The 20265-nt window shown below is 43.4% G+C and overlaps 1 protein-coding gene across 1 annotated transcript in view; it reads right to left on the bottom strand.

The window, feature by feature from the left end:
• NRBP1 (nuclear receptor binding protein 1) overlaps window positions 1-20265 on the bottom strand; it is a 47753-nt gene that overhangs the window by 14681 nt on the left and 12807 nt on the right. The window contains exons 2-6 of the mRNA XM_009282300.2: window positions 11425-11547; window positions 10932-11033; window positions 10753-10842; window positions 10203-10243; window positions 8770-8864 (exon numbers count right to left, since the gene is read on the bottom strand). Of these exons, the coding sequence (XP_009280575.1) occupies window positions 8770-8864; window positions 10203-10243; window positions 10753-10842; window positions 10932-11033; window positions 11425-11547 (451 nt within the window). The remainder of the gene's footprint in view (window positions 1-8769; window positions 8865-10202; window positions 10244-10752; window positions 10843-10931; window positions 11034-11424; window positions 11548-20265) is intronic.

Genomic DNA, 20265 nt, shown 5'->3' with positions numbered 1-20265 from the left:
TACCCTCACAGCAAAAAAAGGGTATTCTTGTGTTAGATGGAACTTAATGTATTTCAATGTGTGCCCATCACCTCTTGTCCTGTCAGTGGGCACTATAGAGAAGAGACTGGCTTCCTCCTCTTCATTCTCTCCCATCAGGTATTTACACATATTGAAATGATCCCCCTGCACCTTCTCCTCTCCAGGCCAAACAGTTTCAGCTCTCTCAGCCTCTCCTCATACAGATAGATGCTCCAGTCCCTTAATTGTCTTCGTGGCCCTGTGCAGGACTCGCTCCAGTAAGTCCATTACCTTTCATGTACTGTGCAGCTCAGACCTAGACACAGCGCTCCAGATGTTTTATCACCAGTGCTAAAGAGAGAAGGATCACCTCCCTCAATCTGCCAGCAATGCCCTTCCCAAGACAGCCTAAGATGCTGTTGGCTGCCTTTGTTGTCAGGGTGTGTTGCATGCTCATGATCAGCTTGCTGTCCCCAGGACCCCAAGGTCCTGATCTGCAGAGCTGGTTTCCAGAAGGTTAGCCCTGAGCATGTACTGGTACATGGGGTTATTCCTGCCCAGCTGCAGGACTTCACATTTCCCTTTGCTGAACCGAGAGATTCCTCTCTGCTTAATTCTCCAGCCTGTCCAGGTCCCTGTGAATGGCAGCACACCCATCTGGTGTACCACCACTCCTCCCAGTTTCGTATCGTATCTGTGAACTTGCTTCAGGGTACATGCTGTCCCATTACCCAGATCATTAATGAAAATGTTAAACAGTACTGGCCCCAGTATTTACCCTGGGTACACCACTAGTGACATGCCTCCAACTAGACTTTATGCTGCTGATCACATCCCTCTGGGCCTGGATGTTCAGCTGGTTTTCAATCCACTGCACTGTTCGCTTATTTAACATATACTCTGTCCGCTCATCTATGAGGTCAAGGTAAACAATACCCCATTGCTGTCCCCCTGTCTACCAAGCCAGTCACCTCATTGCAGAAGGCTATCAGGTTAAGAACAATTTCCCCTTCATAAATCCACTCTGACTACTCGCCAGTCACCTCATTGCAGAAGGCTATCAGGTTTAAGAACAATTTCCCCTTCATAAATCCACTCTGACTACTCCTGATCACAGTCTTGTCTGTCTTGTGTTTGGAAATAGTTTCCAGGATTAGTTGTTCCATCAACTTCCCAGGGACTGAGGTGAGGCTGACCAGCCTGTGGTTCCCCAGATCTTCCTTCTTGCCCCTCTTGAAGATAGTAATGACATTTGCTATTTTTCAGTCTTCAGGAACATCTCCCATTCTCCATGACCTTTCAAAGATAATTGACAGTGGCCTTAGAATGGCATGAGCCTTCTAAAAATGCTAATGTTCCACATGCCTTCAATCAAAGGACCCCAAAAGGAGCGGATATACACAACTGCCATGCCAGTATTAAAATGGGTAAATGAAGACCTGGATGACTGTAAGACATGTCCGCTGACACATCCTGGAAATCCACATAAAGGCAGAGAAAAAACACAATCCAGCAAAACTGAAGCAGCAAGCACCTTCAATGCAACACGAAAAAGAATAAATTTGACCACAGAAAAGGCAAGTTCTCATAACCTGGAGCACTAAACTGGGAAATTTAAACCTTTTTAGAAGATCCTATTTAATTGAAAATGACAACCAGTCTAGAAGATAGTTGTTTTCTGGTGTTTTCATGAATGAGATCACTCACAGCAGCACAAAGAAAGTACACTGAGCAAGGAAGGCAAGCACGTGAAGCAAGACCCAGCTTTTAAACCTTCTGCAAAATAAAAATAAGAGTTTATTACCATCACGGCATAGTAGGAGGTAAATCCATTAAGTATGCATTCCACCAGGTGACTTTGCAACAAGGTCAAAGACACCAATTCTTACCACTAAATCTGACTTTAAAAAAAAAAACAACCAACCAACACCCTCCCCTCAAACACACACACACGCTAAATCATAACATACACACACATTCAATCAGGTGTTAGTTGCAATTTCAAAAACTAACCACAGCAATTAGAAGCCCACTGATTGTCACTTACCTATGACTGCTCCTCCTGCCTTGAGGTGTGTGCTTACATACAAAAATCAAGGCAGGTCTCTGGTAACCATTTTTGCCACTCTAGTAATCATAACAGCAGCTAGATCATGAGATGCCTGTCAATTTATTACAATTAGAAATTGACCTCATGCTATTCCACCCAGTTTATTCAACAGAGTTGCTCAAGAACAATCCAAATGTGAAGAATCCTCACTTTATGACAGGCTTTTAGGCTACTGGGAGTCTCAAAGACAACACAGACCAAGGTGAGACAAAGCCTTTAAAAAAAACCTCCATACTTTGGACTTTCTGAAGCGTTCTGGGCAAAAAAGTTCCACTCAAAACTATTCATCTGCCAGATCTCATTCCCACAGCACCTGTAGTCAGAGACAAACCTTTTCCTCTGCTTGTGAAAGTTTGCCTTAGTTTTGCCAAGTTTCTAAGCAACTGAAAATGTTTGGCTTGGTAGAGAACACGCTTGACTCTACACATAAAAATGGAAAACTTTTTCACCCATGTTGGCATTCATTTAGGAAGATTTAACATGAATTTATGTAGTTTAGTTTCTAGCCATACAGTTTTATGATAGATTTTTCTATGTCCACTGATTTCAACTATCCATTATTTATTCTCTAAACCACACTTGCCTTTTTTTTTTTTAACTAGGCCAGATCCAAGATATCCTAGTAACCCCTATTTTATTTCTACATCACCTATTAAGTGTCTCAGGTGTCTGTTAAGGGTGTGAAAAACAGCATGACAAGTCTTTAAACATCAGGTAACAAAATCCAAGACAGTGAAGTAATGACTAAAATAAGATTAATTATGAAAGTGTGTCACTCACAACCTTATTAGCTCAATGCTCAAGTGAAACAGGAGCCTTATACCCTATATTTAGTGTTTTCAAACCCAAATCACTGTTTAAGTTCTAAGGATTAAACAATTTCCAGCTCTCATATAAACAGTACATAGTGATACCACAGTACTGTTAAAACAAGTTCTCAAGAAACCAGCCAAGAAAGCTCAGTATTTCAAGGCCATCTGATGTTGTTTCAGCACAAGTAAGATACCACAGCATCTTCTTAAGCCTGAAGACCACTGGCTGAGGCCCTTTTCTTGCCTTGCTAGAACGAGGGCCTTTGTTCTACTCACAGACGTGACTTGATTTCTGAGAAGTGGCTTGCTAGTCTTAAGCCTTGTTGCCGTCAGTGTGATTGAACCCACGCTCAGTCATGTTCCCACTCTGTGGGCTTGTTCCTGGACCAGTCTGTCTGCTGCGGGTGTGCCACCTTGCCCCTTCCACCCCACAAAGGCAGCCTGCAGCACATGACTGCCACAGCCTGACTTGCCCAGCTTGCAGCACTCTGGTAAACAAGCCATCCACAAGGAAATCTGCCCTCCTAATGCCACAAACCCTGACTACATCAGCTTCCCCCTCAGCTATGTAAGATCGCAGATTTAGCTTTTTGAGAGAGCCTCTACTCTGCTGGCAATGCAGAACAGCACGCCACATCCTCCTCCTGCAAACACTAAGAAGGCATGGAGCCCATTTGGACAGGCCCTTCCCTTTCCACCGCTTCCAGCTGACAGTTGATAGGTTCCCAACTCAGTAGAAACAAACTCTAGCCATCAAGAACAACCCTGATGGCAAAAAATAAAATAATTATTTTAAATGTAAATGCAGCATTCTATTTAATAGGGTTACAAATTGCAGCACTCAAATCCTTCTCTAGCCCCTGCCAGCCCAACTCCTTCCTCATATGCCCAAGTTTCCCCAAAAAAAGAGCTTTGTCTGGGAAAACATAAATAGTAAGCCTTACTTCACAAACAGGGACTCATTTGGGCAGGATGTCTCTCTGGCCTTCAGGAGCCAGACACATTCACTGAAACATTCAACTTAAAAACAAAACATCTAAGGAGTTAAAACTACAAGCAAGCGATTGGATAGCCAAGCACAAAGCAAAGGCTAGTCCAGGTTTGGTGCCCAGCCAAGTCTAGCAGAGCAGTAGCAGGAAAGAGCCTAATGTATGTGGAAAGTTCAGCTGGGAAGAGCTCAGAACAATGCATCTGCTTGGCTTGACATGCAGGAGCCGGCATGCACTAGGGTCCATGGACTAGCACGCTCTAAGAACAAGGAGAGGAAGAGAACTAACAACCATGAGACTTCACAAAGGGCAGTGCTCCCTCTCTGTAAGGCTTTGGCTGAGTGCACAAGGAACAGTTTGCATCCCAGCACAGAACACAACGTCTCAAAGTAGGATGCACCTAAGCCAAACAGTTTTACATACCAGCCTTATAGCAAGGGAACACTGTATAAATAAATTAGAGAGAGTGTGTATGTTTGTGTGTGTTACTGTAAGGCTTTGGCTGAGTGCACAAGGAACAGTTTGCATCCCAGCACAGAACACAACGTCAGGATGCAGGATGCACTTAAGCCAAACAGTTTTACATACCAGCCTTATAGCAAGGGAATAAATAAATTAGAGAGAGTGTGTATGTGTGTGTTAAATAAATTAGAGAGAGTGTGTATGTTTGTGTGTGTTACAAATATAGATATACACACACATATATATATACACACACAAATAAAATAATGTACATTACATATATAGTGGTATCACATCACAGGAGCGGAAGAGTTTGCTCACCATTAGCAAATATCCTATGAAAGACTGTTGGTAACAGAGCAGCCCGTAAGCGGGAAGTAAAACAAGATAGAAGTCAATGAGTTGATGAAACAGCAAGCACTTGACATCGATAGACACAGCTAGGTCAGAATCATGGCAAAACATGGACAAGACTGAGAATCTGGCCCTGCCTCCAGCCACCTTTTTAAAACAAATTTACATAAGGAACATCAGTGTTTCTAATTGAGAACCCGACTGGGCAAAGGAGACAAGACACCGCTGACCAAATAGAAGATTACGGCCAACTCTGAGGCTAGGAAGCTGGAAATTCTGTTTTTTCTGTGAGTGCCCTACAGTCCCTTAGCACCCCCTTCAGCAGACAACTACCTTTCTCTACATCCCAGCAGCTTCTCCTGGGCATGGATCTTGGCAGCAGAACCCATACTTACATACCTGGCCACATAATTTAATAGCAGTGTTAATACCAAGTAAGACTCAGTCTCCTGGCACGTTGGCCTGGAACTGAAAAGAGACTCTGGACAGACTGCAATTAAATATATAATGAATCCTAGAGGTCAGGTATGTTGAAGACAGGAAAGCATATGCATCAGCTGAATGCCTGGAGGCACTATTTGGAAATATACTAGCACAACACTAAACTTCCCTCTATGCTCTATTGGAAGTCTCACTCGGCACATGCTAATACATGGCCATGTCTCAGGGGCACCAGAAGACATTACAAGACACTCCAGTTTGAGGCCTCAGTTCTGTTGGGGCTGCCCAAAAGGATTTTTAATTCAAACCCATCAGCTCTTTCCACCTGTGACTGGTTCTTATACTCCCAATGAGAATTACAAGAAACAGCTCCCAACATTGCTTAACACAAGCAAGCAGCAGCATCGAACACCCTGTCTAAATACACTGTTCTCCTTCGCACTCCGAGTACCTTTGACCTGTCACAGTAAAACATCTCACAACATGGTCCCTTTGCAGACCCACCTGTTAGACAATACAGATATGCACAGATGCAACACAGTGTTGCATGTGGATCCTGTGGAAGAGTACACAGAAAACAACTTGGACCTCTCACAAGGAGTGTTTTCATCTAACCACAACTCCAGAAAGCAGCTGGAACATTCCAGTCTCTGGGAACAGGGAACACCAGTGGCAAGTTTAAGAACCATAGGTGTCTTTTCTATCCACATCACAAGTTCTCCAAAGCCCCCCACTCATTTGACACTTTTCCTCCTTAAATCTATTAACCCTGCACTGAAAAGAAGTTAGTAAATTAATGGATTAGGGATGGCTTTTGCATTTAAGCAGTATGAGAAATCCCCCCTCTTTCCCACTCCCTTTTTCTTCCACAGAGAACCCCCAGCATATAAAGATTTCATCCCTCTTCCCAAAACTCAGTGCAATAGTAACAGCAACACCCCACTACTAAATTAATCTTTTCTTCCTGCAGTGCACAGGTGGCTCTAGAAAAGAAGACTGATCCAGAATTACATGCAGAAGAACAAAAACAGTGGTCAGTCCTGCTAGTGCATGTGCTTCTGCAATCTGAAGTAGCAGCAAGGCAAAAGGGCTGTTCCCACACCTAAACAGGTGTTACAGGAACAAGTACCAGCCATTTCCAATGCAACACAAGTCACAGGCACTACTCTTCTAGTACCTCCTCACCTAGCAGACAGAAGGATGTTTTGCAGAATACACCAGCAGCTTCCTTTCCCCAGATTTTTGCCCCACATTCAGCAAGTATTCTCTTTTGCTTAAAGTAAAGGGAAGAGGAGCTTTTAGGAGTGTAGCCCAGAATGGTGCTGGGGACAGAGACAGTATCAAAGAGCAGATCATAGTGCACTGAATCATTGTTCCCCTTAAATCCATGAGAATTACTGCCCTGCTTCTTTTAAGCAAACACAGGAAAGTTTTCAGATACCAGCCAGCTGTAAGAAATAACTACATGAAGCAATAAACATGGGCCTAACATTGTCAGTGACCCCAAGCAGCTATCGCTCTAGGGCCCTAACATGAAAATAGCCTGTCTGGCTACTGCACAGCCAGCAGTACTAGAGAATCTCAAGCTCAAATACATCCAGCAGTTCTGATGACATAGTTTTGACTTTCCTAGTTGGGTGGGCACTACAGGAATAAGAATACGTTCTGCAACATTGGCAACTTTAATTCCAGCCTGCACCGGAGCCATAGCTTTCACATCTGGAGGATTCCTCTTCTGACCACAATTCCACACACGCTCGCTACCTTTTTTATTTAAGGACAGACCAGAATCTCCCAGATAAATCACTTCCCTTCTGAACACAACGTGAGCAAGGCAGCCTACAACTGTGGAGTAGAAGAAAGTTTGCTCAGGAGCAACTGCAATTAAGCACTGCTCCTGCACAGTCACACTTCCAGCATATGTCCTCTTCAGGACTACCAAGGAATCTTGCTGAGGATACAGTTGATATAGCGCACAGACACCCGCTACTCTTTGAAAGAGCACATCTGTCTAATTGCCTCTGTCCCTCCACCATGCCTAAGAGAAGCAAAGCTCTGTGGAATCAGAGGGAGCAGGCAAAGGTGTAACTCTGTTGAGGCAACTGTTTGTGACCCACATTCAAAGAGCCACCTTTCTTCTAGACAGCCTCTGAATGGCACCGCTGGGAGTCTGAATGCTCTTGAGAACGTCACATTTGCTGATCTGCAGAACCTCCCTCTGGTAAAAAGCCACAGCTCTAGATACCAACTTCAAGTGGTTTGTTTTTACAAAGTGCTAGCTACCAATCAGAAAGATTGCAGCAGTATAATACTTTTAAACTAAACTAGAAAGAGAAGGATCTCTTATGCACTTGAGTCTACAATAGACTTCCCATAAGTGGCCTGAACTGAATGCCAGGGAGCCAGTCGCGTTTGCCAGCATACAGGTATCCTATGTACACAACTCTTGGAAATTCCTCCCACCTGGACAAAGTCAGGGAAAGATAATAAAGTGAACCCCATGATGTCATCAGCCTGTATGAAGAGCAAGATGTCACCAAGTTTACAGACAGATAGAGAACTGAGCATTCCTTCTGACCCAGTCTCCCTGGGTACAAGCATGTATCAGAAGTTTGTTATAGAGAACAGAGACCCCAATTCTGAAACAAAGAGACAATACAAGAGTTCTTTGATGGAAAGAAAAGCCACAGAGGCCTGCTGTTTATAAAGAAAAGCTATTTTTAGATGACAGGCGAAGCAGAGCATTCTTTCCTGTACACTGTCAAGATCAAACCAAGAATTCACACAGACAAAAGCCTACAGGACGGCAAGTGCACACTCCTCAGGTTTGAGAATACCTGCAGAAGTCGGACAACAGATAGCAAAGCTGTCACTTGAAAGGGTATGTCAAGGTACAATATAATGCATTCTGACTGTAGACAGATTTTGAGAGACATAGGAATAGCAAAGGTGAAAAAACCAGAGTATGCAAGGATGCACTGCACTGCCAGAAAAATCACTTCTTACTTATGAAATAAAACATTTCAGCACAGGTGGCTGCCTGAACAGGGCATGTCTTTGCCAAACAGGCCCAAGGCAAGCTAGCATCCTGAAGTGCAGGCCAAAGTGAGTGATGCTAGATGAGGATGCAACAACAAGCAGCTTGCTGCAGCCAGAGTCTATAACCTTGATTAATAAATGTTGGTTGCTACAAGAAGCACTCATGTGGCCTCAGTGGACGCAGCTCTCAAAGCTTCACAACACTGGGAAGAGAACGCTGTGTGTATTAACATGCAAAAGACTGCAGAACAGGTGAATCCAAGGATAATGTGCATACAAAACTTGAAAGCTTCAGCACCATTTCTTGGGTCAGTCCCTTGAGCTCATAAAACTGAGGAAGGGGCTAACAAGGTAAACAGTATCCAGGATCAGTCCTTCCTGCGCCTGAAGGTGGTCCAACCAAGAGTGAATTCACTACCCTTCTCTGGCCCAACTGATGTGGAGGTGGAGGAACACGTGTACATATATGCCTATCATGACAGATAACCTTGAAAGGATTAGATGCCGCCTTCTGTTTGAGCAGTTTGTCTCATAGGCAAGGATCACCTCCAAAAAGCCTTACCTGACCCGATTTTGATCAGTCCGTTGTGCTGAATGAAGATCGTGTCACAGGTCAGGTTACCATGGATGATTGGGGGATCACAGGAGTGGAGGTAGCTAGAGATTCAGAACAGAGCACTTGTCAGGAGACTACCAAGGCTGAGGCCAGGAATCCCTGCCTTCATCCTTTCCCTGTCTCAAGCAACATCAGAAGAGAACACGAGGGCAAAGGGCACATGCCAGGAATTTACAATAGCAGGGAGGTACAAATAAGTGACCGTACATCAGCCTCTAGGCTAGGAGAGAATCATGAAAATTAAGCAATTGTCTCTAACTAACAACCTCCAGAACATGGGGGAAAAAGAAAGCTTCCTCTGATCAGTTCTCAAGAAACCCAGGGTACCAGGGGTAAAGAAACTGTTTCATCTATCCCAATACTGCTAGGTGGGTGCTAAAATGGTTCAAATTTTATACCAAAAATATCAGAACCTTATTCCGGCCCTACTCCCAGGGCATCAAAAAGGCACTCAGTGCTGTACAAACATGATTGGTCATGTTGTCCAGCAGGCACAAATAAAGCTTTTCAGTGCCGGGGTCCTAGGTACATTTGAGGCTACCAATTTTTGCGCCTCGCTCTGCTTGGTTTTATATTAGCAGCCAGCACAAATAAGGGCTGTCAGCTCCCAAAAGCTTATTAGAACCCTAGCTATTCATCAACAGCTATATTTAGCCAAATGGCAACAGAATTTTCTCTATGGAGTGGGAGTCTTGCTCTGACATCTGGGTTATTGTATTTCCAAGGCTGTTATTAGCTACACACCAACTCTGGCTCACGTAGAGAAGAGTCTTTAAAACCAAAACAAACAAAAAAATACATTCTGTTCAAATGGGTTGCATTAAGATGGCTGCAGAAGATCTGCATCATCAAGAAATGTACAGATCCACATACACTTCTAACAATATCACACCACAATAATTACGAATCCATTGCGTGCTACAGAGCTGCAGCCTGCCAAAATTAAGAAAATTTTCCTCACTCCTCTCACATGGAATTTTATTTCTTTGAGACTTCTTTGCAACATCCTCTTGGCCATGGTCAGATCCAGGTTATAAAGTTGGATACTCTGGAGGGTTTCCTGATGCTCAACTCCCACACTCGCTATCATATCAGTCGCAACTGTTGGGATCTAAAACCTACAGTGCACCTGTTTATTTTAGAGGCTTCAATATTGTTTAACTGAAGACTCTGGGATTGTTATAGGAAGGGCAGTTGCCGCTCTGCAGACCGTGACTGGGATAAGAATCAGGCTGGGTGACTGAAAGTGCTCTGCAGGCTCCATTCCATGAAGCTTGCTAACGTTTGGCAGCACGTATGTTTACAGCTTTTAATATTCTAGCACAAGAGAGGCTACACTTAAACAGATGGCTAGACCACAAGACCAGTAACTCACATACCTGAGAGCAGAGAGGATCTGGGTACACCATCGCTTCCAGGCCTACAGACACAGGAGCAAAAAGGATAAAAATCATTCAAGGAAGAAGAACTAATCCGTAGTTCTGTGATTCATAGCCCATTCATATGAAGGAACATATGCTCCATTCTGTGGCTTTTACCCAGTACAGGTGTGTAGGAAGTAAGAACTTAGAGGATCAGTACTCATGCTCAGTTTAGTTTCTACATATTCGTATGGGTCAAGAAACACGCCTCCCCTCCTAATTCCTCTCATGCACAGATGTCTTCCCTCTTTCCTGTATGCACACATGGAAAGGGACGTGCCTGTCACACCGTACATATGAAGCTGCAGAACTGCTGGAAACAAAGCAAACAGCACAGAACAGCTGTCCAAGAGAACCTGCAACTAAACTAGTTTACAGTAATAAAAAGGAATTGCAGCCACATGTTATCACCAGGTTGCCTTCTCACCAGGATCCTCTGCTGAAAGAGCTTTCCAGAGGCTGATGGCACTAAGTAAAAATAAGCATACATGAAAAAATAGAGAGTTACCTTTTCATTCATAGTTTTGTGGTTTTTCTTTGTCTTCTTCAGGAACTGTTTCAAGCTCCCTGAAGACATATATTCAGTAATGAAGATCACCTGTAGGGGCAGTATGAGACATTACCCTCTGCTTCACTAACTACCTTTAGGACATACGGTGAGAAAACCCAACAGACTGCTTTACTTACCCTAGCCTTATTCTCCTTCACATCAGCCCAGTATTTGTGAAACTTCACAATGTTCAGATGTTCCAGCTGAATTAAGTTGTCAAACACCGCTTTAACTTTTTCCTTAACATCAGAAAGACAAAGACATGTTACATCAGAGACCACATCAGCCCACATCTTACTTTCTTCTTGGGCCTCGGTCCCCTTAAACAACACTGCACACTTCAAGCTCCTATGCTAAGAACAAACAGCATCTGATTTTATCCTACACAGCACCTCAGCTGAGCATGGTTTGATCACCAAGACTAAATCAACACAAGAACCCATGGAAATAGCACAACAGTTCTCATCACGTTTCCTGCACAGCCCAGGCTTAAGCTGAATTTGCTACATTTGAGCAGCACAGCACTCCAAATCCAGCCAATAATCTACATGAAAGGTCACCAATATCTATAATCCCACCCTGGTGCATGGGATGTTTCCTGCATCTTGTTGGGAAACATTATCAACTTACTTCCTGAAGCTTAAAGTTCTTCCGCTCAGAAAACTGAACCTCATTCCAAACAACTTCCACACCTTCTTCTGTATCCATGGCCAGGTAGGCACTATCGATCCCTGGGACATTGCGCTGATTCACCTGTATGGGAAGGATGGAGACGGATGTAAGTTCTAAGCCAGCAAGACCAGACCATTACTATGCATCCTTCATTTGAGTATTATGAACTTTGCTCATTAACTTTTAAATAAATGAGCATTCCAGGACAAGATTGTGCACATATATTTTAGGAATGGGACATACCCAAATGTGAGTACATCGCAGGCCACATAAGCAGCAAGCCCTGGGCATATCTGAGGGAAAACTTCTTTTGCACAAAGGCTTTTTTGTAGTAAAAGCTGCCTTTTGGCAACAATACATTAGATTTTTATGTTTTATGATACCCGTAGCTCATTTAACCACCAAAAAAACCCTCCAACCTTACAAAAGGGATATAAAAAAGTCTCAAGAATGCAGACACAACTTTCTGGAGGAATTTTCTGAAAGGTGATGAGAGACAAAACTCAAGAGGAGAAACTGATCCAAGCAGAGAAACAAAGGGAAAGCTGCAAGTTGGAAATAGACTTAGGAATGGATTACACAACTAAAATTGCTACAATAATTTCTTTAGTTAATAAATGCAAAAGTTAACCCAGCACAAGCACACCCACACCTAATATTAAAGACATAGATGAGCACTAAAAAAGAAACAAGGTAAGGGGAGGGGAACTGACAAAGCAAGAGTTTAAAGCCTAGCATGAGAGTGGCTAGGGCTGTGGAAGTACTTAATGCTAGAAGACCTACATAGATATAAGCTTTCAGGGGATGAAAGGATTGAGAGCAGCCCTGCTGAGAAGGACTTGGGGGTACTGGTGGGTGAAAAGCTGGACATGAGCCAGCAATGTGCGCTTGCAGCCCAGAAGGCCAATCGTATCCTGGGCTGCATCAAAAGAAGCATGGCCAGCAGGTCGAGGGAGGGGATTCTGCCCCTCTACTCTGCTCTGGTGAGACCTCACCTGGAGTACTGCGTCCAGCTCTGGAGCCCTCAGCAGAAGAAAGACACAGACCTCTTGGAGCAGGTCCAGAAGAGGGCCACGAAAGTGATCAGGGGATGGAACACCTCTCCTATGAAGAATCTGGTGAGACCCCACCTGGAGTACTGTGTCCAGCTCTGGAGCCCTCAGCATCAGAAAGACACGGACCTGTTGGAGGGGGTCCAGAAGAGGGTCACGAAAATGATTGGGGGATGGAACACCTCTCCTATGAAGAAAGGCTGAGAGAGTTGGCATTGTTCAGCCTAGAGAAGAGAAGGCTTCGGGGAGACCTTATTGCAGCCTATCAGTACTTGAAGGGGGCTTATAAAAAAGATGGTGGCAGACTTTTTAGCAGGGCCTGCTGCGACAGGACAAGGGGGAATGACTTTAAACTGAAGCGGGGGTAGATTTAGACTAGATATAAGGAAGACATTTTTTACGCTGAGGGTGGTGAAACACTGGCACAGGTTGCCCAGAGAGGTGGTGGATGCCCCATCGCTGGAAACATTCAAGGTCAGGTTGGATGGGGCTCTGAGCAACCTGATCTAGTTGCAGATGTCCCTGCCCACAGCAAGGGGGCTGGACTAGATGACCTTTAGAGGTCCCTTCCAAACCAAACTATTCTATGATTCTAAGATGAACACCACTCCCAGCAGCAAAGTTTACCATAATATTGTTTTTCCTTAGATAAGTAGCAGCATCCGAAGATGTATATGGGTTCCTTCCTCCAACATCTAGAGCATCTTGCTGTTCTGTAATGCCTTTTACATGCTGTTTCACAGGCATGCAGAAGTTACAGTCATGGTTAAAGTCCTACTGCACCAGGCAATGTGCAGTGATAAAACTGGATTCCTATCTCCAAGTACTTAGAGAAGACAGAGGGTAGAATTTACCTTTTAATTGCCAATCATCAACCATTACTATTCACCATCAACTGGCCACATACCCAGAATCACTTCACCTTCAGCTGATCCAATTCTCCCCTTGAGGTAAAAGTTAATACAGAGATTAACTCAGACTCATCTTCCACTTATATTACCTTGAAATCCTGTCCGTTTCACAGCTTTTCCTACTCATGCTGTCTCACCGTCTCTTCCCTCACTAGGGAGCCCATCAGCATCCCATTTGCTCGAAGCTTCTCACCATATACAAGGGCTTCCCCAAAAATCCCTTCCCCCTTGGCAGCCACTTTTAACACGATCAAATTTACTCAATTTCAGCTACAGTGTTATGCTAATGAGAACTGACACGAATGTTCTGCCACCCACAAAACTTAAATGAATTAAAACACTGTACTATAGAAAATAACTACTGATAACACAATACTAACTAATAAAACTAGGAGAAAGAAACCAGTTTCCAATAGACAGTGCTTTTAACTCCGGTAGACTAGGTACAGACTAAAAGTATCCAGCTGATGATATTGAAATACAAAAAACCCTAAGGTTTGTATTTATAAAGAAACTCTGCTGTAGGAGGTGGGTACCACGAAGAACTCATAAGTCACGCTAACAATCAGCTAAACTTGAGCTCCTAATACAATGCATAATGACAAGGACTAACACAGTGACAGGATATGTACACATAAGAATTGTGAGCAGAGAAACAAGTCCACTGAGGTAGTAAGTTTACTGCTGTACAATATCAACTCAAAAAGTTTGCATTATAAACATCCGTTCATTGGATACTAAACTGCGAGGTGCTGTTGACTCTCTCCAGGGACAAGAGGCCTTGCAGAGGGATCTAGATAGATTGGAGCATTGGGCAATCATCAACAGCATGAAATTGAACAAGACCAAATGCCAGATTCTGCACCTAGGACAGAGTAACACCAAGCACAAGTCTAAACTGGGAGAGGAGTGTCTGGAGAGCAGCCCTACAGAAAGGGATCTGGGGGTGCTGGTCAGCAGCAGGGTCAATAGGAGCCAGCAGTGTGCCCTGGCAGCCCAGAGGGCAAACCGCATCCTGGGGGGCATCAAACACAGCATAACCAGCTGTATTCAGTGTTGGTGCAGCCTCACGTGAAGTACTGTGTGCAGTTCTGGGCCCCACCATTTAAGAAGGATGTGAAGGTACTCGAATGCATCCAGAGGAGGGCAACAAAGCTGGTGACAAGGCTGGAAGCCATGTCCTATGAGGAGTGGCTGAGGACTTAAGTTTGTCTGGTTTGGAGAAAAGGAGGCTGAGGGGTGACCTCATTGCTCTCTACATCTTCCTGAGGAAGAGAAGCGGAGAGGGAGGTGCTGATCTCTTCTCCCTGGGATCCGGTGCCAGGATGCGTGAGAATGGTTCAAAGCTGCACCAGGGGAGGTTTAGACTGACATTAGGAAGCATTTCTTTTCCAAGAGGATGTTCAAACCCTGCAACAGGCTTCCTAGAGAGGTGGTCGATGCCCCAAGCCTGTCAGTGTTTATGAGGCATTTGGACAATGCCTTTAATAAAATGCTTTAACTTTTGGTCAGCCCTGAAGTGGCCAGGCAGTTGGACTAGTTGATCGTTGTAGGTTCCTTCCAACTGAAATACAATATTCTATTCTATTCTCTCCTGAGATGTAGTTGGAATGATCTAAACTTTGTGTTAACTCAACTCTGTTGGAAATCTGTCCAAAGATATGTTCTTCAAAGGCATGGTCAAGGTATGTTCTTTATAGAAAGGGGTGTAAGAAGATCTGTTCAGGCATGTTCACACCCGAAAAATAATTTTCTGGGCCTACCAAAATTAATCTAATCCAGATGCTCATTGTCTTTCCTCCTCCTCCTTTTTGTGTGAGAACTCTCTGGGAAGTATGGAAAGAAACCTCTGAGCAACATAGAGCTGACAGAAGAATATGCTATTGTTTTTTAGCATGCTTCCTGTTGGGAAAATTATTGCTTACTAGATTTTTCTATTGAGACAAAGAGAAGCTCTTTCAGATGCCTGTTTTCTAGCTTTTAACTGGTTCCAGGCACTGCTGATTAACATACTTGAATTTTCACAACACTGTATGTTGTAGTCACAAATGTATGCAGTCTTTATCAGGTGACAAGTTTTCTCCTTGCAATTGATCATATATTTTTTCTTTTTTTTTTCTTTGGCCAAATATGGATCATTTGTTAGCACAGAGCTTGGTGAAAATGATTTTACTCCCCCTGCTTTCTCTTGCTATATCTACTTATAGCAGCTGGAAAGTCAGTTTTGCAGGGATGGATGGAACCTCTGCAGTGCCTTGCCTGGGTACGCTGACCAATATGCTGGACCTAACAGAGGGGGGTCTTACATTTTCATGCTACAATAGGAGCCAGCAGTGTGCCCTGGCAGCCCAGAGGGCAAACCGCATCCTGGGGGGCATCAAACACAGCATAACCAGCTGTATTCAGTGTTGGTGCAGCCTCACGTGAAGTACTGTGTGCAGTTCTGGGCCCTCACCATTTGAGAAGGATGTGAAGGGTGTCCAGAGGAGGCCAACAAAGCTGGTGACGGGGCTGGAAGGCATGTCTTCTGAGGAGCGGCTGAGGACTCTGGGTTTGTCTCGTTTGGAGAGAAGAAGGCTGAGGGGTGTCCTCATTGCTCTCTACAGCTTCCTGAGGAGGGGATGTGGAGAGGGGTGTGCTGATCCCTTCTCCTTGGGATCCAGGGACAGGACGCCTGGGAATGGCTCAAAGCTGCGCCAGGGGAGGTTCAGACTGGACATGAGGAAGCATTTCTTTACCGAGAGGGTGGTCAAACCCTGGAACAGGCTTCCTGGAGAGGTGGTCGATGCCCCAAGCCTGTCAGTGTTTAAGAGGCATTTGGACAATGCCCTTAATAATACGCTTTAACTTGTGGTCAGCCCTGAAGTGGTCAGGCAGTTGGACCAGATGATCCTTGTAGGTCCCTTCCAACTGAACTATTCTATTCTACTCCATCAGCAGCCTGACAACTTAGACTGACAGCCAATCAATATAGGTGGGATTCTTTTTTATGAGCTTTCAAGGGAATCCTAACAGGCCCAATGACATTCAATATTCTGAAATTGCAGATGACACACTGGAGTGATAAACAAAAACAGTGTAACTAGAGTGATACAGATTGCCTAGTAAACTGAGCAGTAAATTATTATGATAAAACCAGATGCAATGGGGTGACACAGGTAGGAATAAAGAATATAGGCCATAATTACATGAAGACAGCCTGAGCTACAGAAAATAACTATTGAAAACAAATCACAGGAGACAAGCAGCTTAGCATGAACAATCCCATTCCCTTCCCACCCCTCATCTCCTGCATAACTGAGGGGTGAAAGGTCTGAGATTTGATTTAAGGAGGTATTCATCATATTTATCATAAGAACGTGATTTTCTCTCTCTCTCTCTCTCTATACACACACACACACACACTGATACTGACATCTAAATACCTGGCCAGGCCTGTTATGTTTCATCATTAAAGAAAGCTGAAAGAACGAAGATAATTAAGGACAGAACATTTATTCCTTCAAATTTTAGTATAATATCTTAGGGACGACTAGTATAAGAACACCTAGTACAATTAATAAAGCTGAATGCCAAAAGGCTTTAACTTAAGAAAAGTTTAAACAAGCCCCCAGTCAACAGAAAGGCAGGTATGTGTTAGTATTGCAGGAACAAGATAAGAGCCATGATTACCGACACCCAGTGCCCATGCATCCCTCTATATTCTCTTCCTTTGTCATACTGCCTATTCAAAGACCTTCTAGCTTTACTGGATTAATCAAGTCCTCAGGTACTGACAACTACTCAATACATCTGCCCTAATACAGCCAGTAGATGTGGATTTATCATATCATCTCCCATTTCTGGGCAAGTTTACCAAACGTAAATAATTCCCATGACTCATAGGCAATATGTCAGGGCACCAGATATGACTCAAGACACCAAACCCATCTGACACACTGATGGTAATTCTCAGTTCAAGAGGAGATTCAACAGCTTGGGCAGAAGAGTAAAAGGGGAAAAATGCAGACAGACAACTGAAGAGGTGACAGCAAATTCCTCCTCTGTTCAGGTTGCCAAATCACTGTTCCACATAATCCCTCCCCACGCTCAGCAAAGCGGAATCCTAAACCCCCATGAAAGCATGTTCTGGCACTTGCCCTGTACCTTCCTGAGGGTTACGGCCAGACGTTGCCTCTGAGCAGCTATTGGTAATTGATGGATGGTTGCAAGCTTAACAGGTCACAATTTGGAAGCAATGTGGCAGTTAATACTATTGTAAACAGAGGTAGTTGTAGGAATATAAATTTCAACTTCTCCACAAGCCTGACTGAGCAAGAGGAAATAAAAATGGCACATTCAAAATGCTGCCTTCCATGGCTTGCCCTGAAGGGTAAGGAGTGCAACCAGCAACGTACGTAGCCTGGTACACCCACGCCCTGAAGAGACAGCAGAAATACTGTTCTCGCCTTGAAGAGTGCTCACAACCTGGGCATCAACACAGGATGAAGATGATGCAGGTTGTCTCCTTACTTTGCCCTAACTTCCTGCAAGCTTTGTCAAGTAATTTAAGACTGACTGGTTTAACTTGTTTAATTTTCAGTGGTCTTTTATGATCCAGACCAAAGACAACAAGCTGCCCATGAACTATGCTGATGAAATGACAAAAGAAGACTGGCTCAAATAAAATACCCTGTGTTCCTAGAGATAATGTATTACTCTGAAATGTTTCTTTCCCAGAAAGCCCACATAGACTAGGCAGCTTTTAAACTATGAAGGAAGATTTTTTTTTTAACTGAACTCAGTTTTGCAGGAATTTTTGAGGTAAGACAGAGGAAGCAGTTCTACAACCACAAAAAACTTACAGCAGAAATACTAATGTAGCTCTTTGTCCATATAAACAGGAGGTAAAGAAACTCAAGAAGAATTTCAAGTGAATTTAAGTAATTAAAGGGGAGTGGGGGAAAGAGATTTAAATGCTATTACTTCAAGGCATAACATAGCTCTAAGGGAAAAAAGTTCGGAAGATATATTTCCCTTAGGCAGGTTATTCCAATTGTCCAATGCATATATTTTCCATAGCTCTCAAACATCTGGATACCTATCACTGAAAGGACACAGACTTCTGGAGAGACATTATGTAGTTCACATGATCTGTCAATTAAAAAAGAAAAAAATAAAAATACAGCCTAAGCCACAAGTGACAGCAATGATTTACAATCAAGAAAAAATGTATAAAAATTGGAAAAAACCCACAATAATTAGAATATCAGTACAGAATGAAACTGCACATTGAAGAAAAGAGATCAGGAATGGCAGCACATTAGGCCAAACACTTACGACAAGCAGTATACTCTCTGCAAGAGTAGCATGAATATGTTAAAAAGTTACCCTGGCCACTTGTTTAGGCCAGAGAAAAAGATCAAAGCCCTGCTCAACCAGCTTGGCAAATGCTTGTGAACAGAGATAGTATACCTGCAGAAGACAGTAGCTGGACCACAGAGGAACATTACTTCTCACTGAACTGTGGCAAAACAAAAAGTAGCATATTTACCAACAGAAAGAGGAAACAAAAGCAGCTGTCTCAGAGATTTGAAGCTAATCTAGAGTGGAACAAAAATCAAAGAATGCAAGATCCACTGCAGGCAAAAGGAAAAAAAAAAAGTCCAACAAACAAAGAAGCAAGCCTACTTCACGTTTTAATTAAACTGACAGCACTGGCCTTTGCAATTATATTCATGGTAGTAAAATGCTTGAAAGGTGTTAATTAAAAAAAAATTAAAATAACTAGTTGTGCTGGTTTTAGCTGGGATGGAATTAATTTTCTTCACAGTAGCTAGCATGGAGCTATGTTTTGGATTTGTGCTAGAAACAGTGTTGATAATACAGAGATGTGTCAGCATTGCCCAGCAGTAACTAAAACAGAGTCAAGGTCTTTGCTCCCCACCCCACCAGCGAGTGGCTGGGGGTGCACAAGATTGGGAGGGGGGGCACAGCCAGGACAGCTGACCCAAACTGACCAAAGGGATATTCTGTATCATATGACATCATGCTCAGCATAAAAAGCTGGGGAAGAAGAAGGAAGGGGGGGGGGACATTCAGAGTGATGGCGTTTGTCTTCCCAAGTAATTGTTACACATGATGGAGCCCTGCTTTCCTGGAGATGGCTGAACACCTGCCTGCCAGTGGGAAGGAGTGAATTAATTCCTTGTTCTGCTTTGCTTGCGTGCATGGCTTTTGCTTTACCTATTAAACTGTTTTTATCTCAACCCACAAGTTTTCTCACTTTTACTCTTTCAATTCTCTCCCTCATCCCACTGGGGGGGGATTGAGCAAGAAGCTGTGTGGTGCCTAGTTGCCTGCTGGGGTTAAACCACCAGTGTAATATAACAATCTCAAGGAAAGGAAATGTCAATTATTACCATGGCTATACAAACCAATTCATACATCAATCAAAAGTACAAGGAAAAGAACATCTGACCATCACCAATGCAACAGTTGGTTCTTCCAGACAGTTACACACTGGAACGAGTAATAAGATAAAATACATTAGCAATAAGGTGGTCTGTGTAACCAAACGAACAAATCTTGACCATTTAAACACAGAATTAAAAGTCTACCATGAGTTGGAGCTTGCCCTCCCTTGTAATTCATCACCAATGCAACAGTTGGTTCTTCCAGACAGTTACACACTGGAACGAGTAATAAGATAAAATACATTAGCAATAAGGTGGTCTGTGTAACCAAACGAACAAATCTTGACCATTTAAACACAGAATTAAAAGTCTACCATGAGTTGGAGCTTGCCCTCCCTTGTAATTTCACATAGAATTATAGAATCATTAAGGTTGGAAAAG

The sequence above is a fragment of the Aptenodytes forsteri genome, unplaced genomic scaffold (genome assembly GCF_000699145.1).
Source record: "Aptenodytes forsteri isolate BGI_AS27 unplaced genomic scaffold, ASM69914v1 Scaffold261, whole genome shotgun sequence".
NCBI classification, from domain to species: domain Eukaryota; kingdom Metazoa; phylum Chordata; class Aves; order Sphenisciformes; family Spheniscidae; genus Aptenodytes; species Aptenodytes forsteri.
Note: the sequence above shows the minus strand (reverse complement) of the source record. Positions and strands in the feature narration are given on the sequence as shown.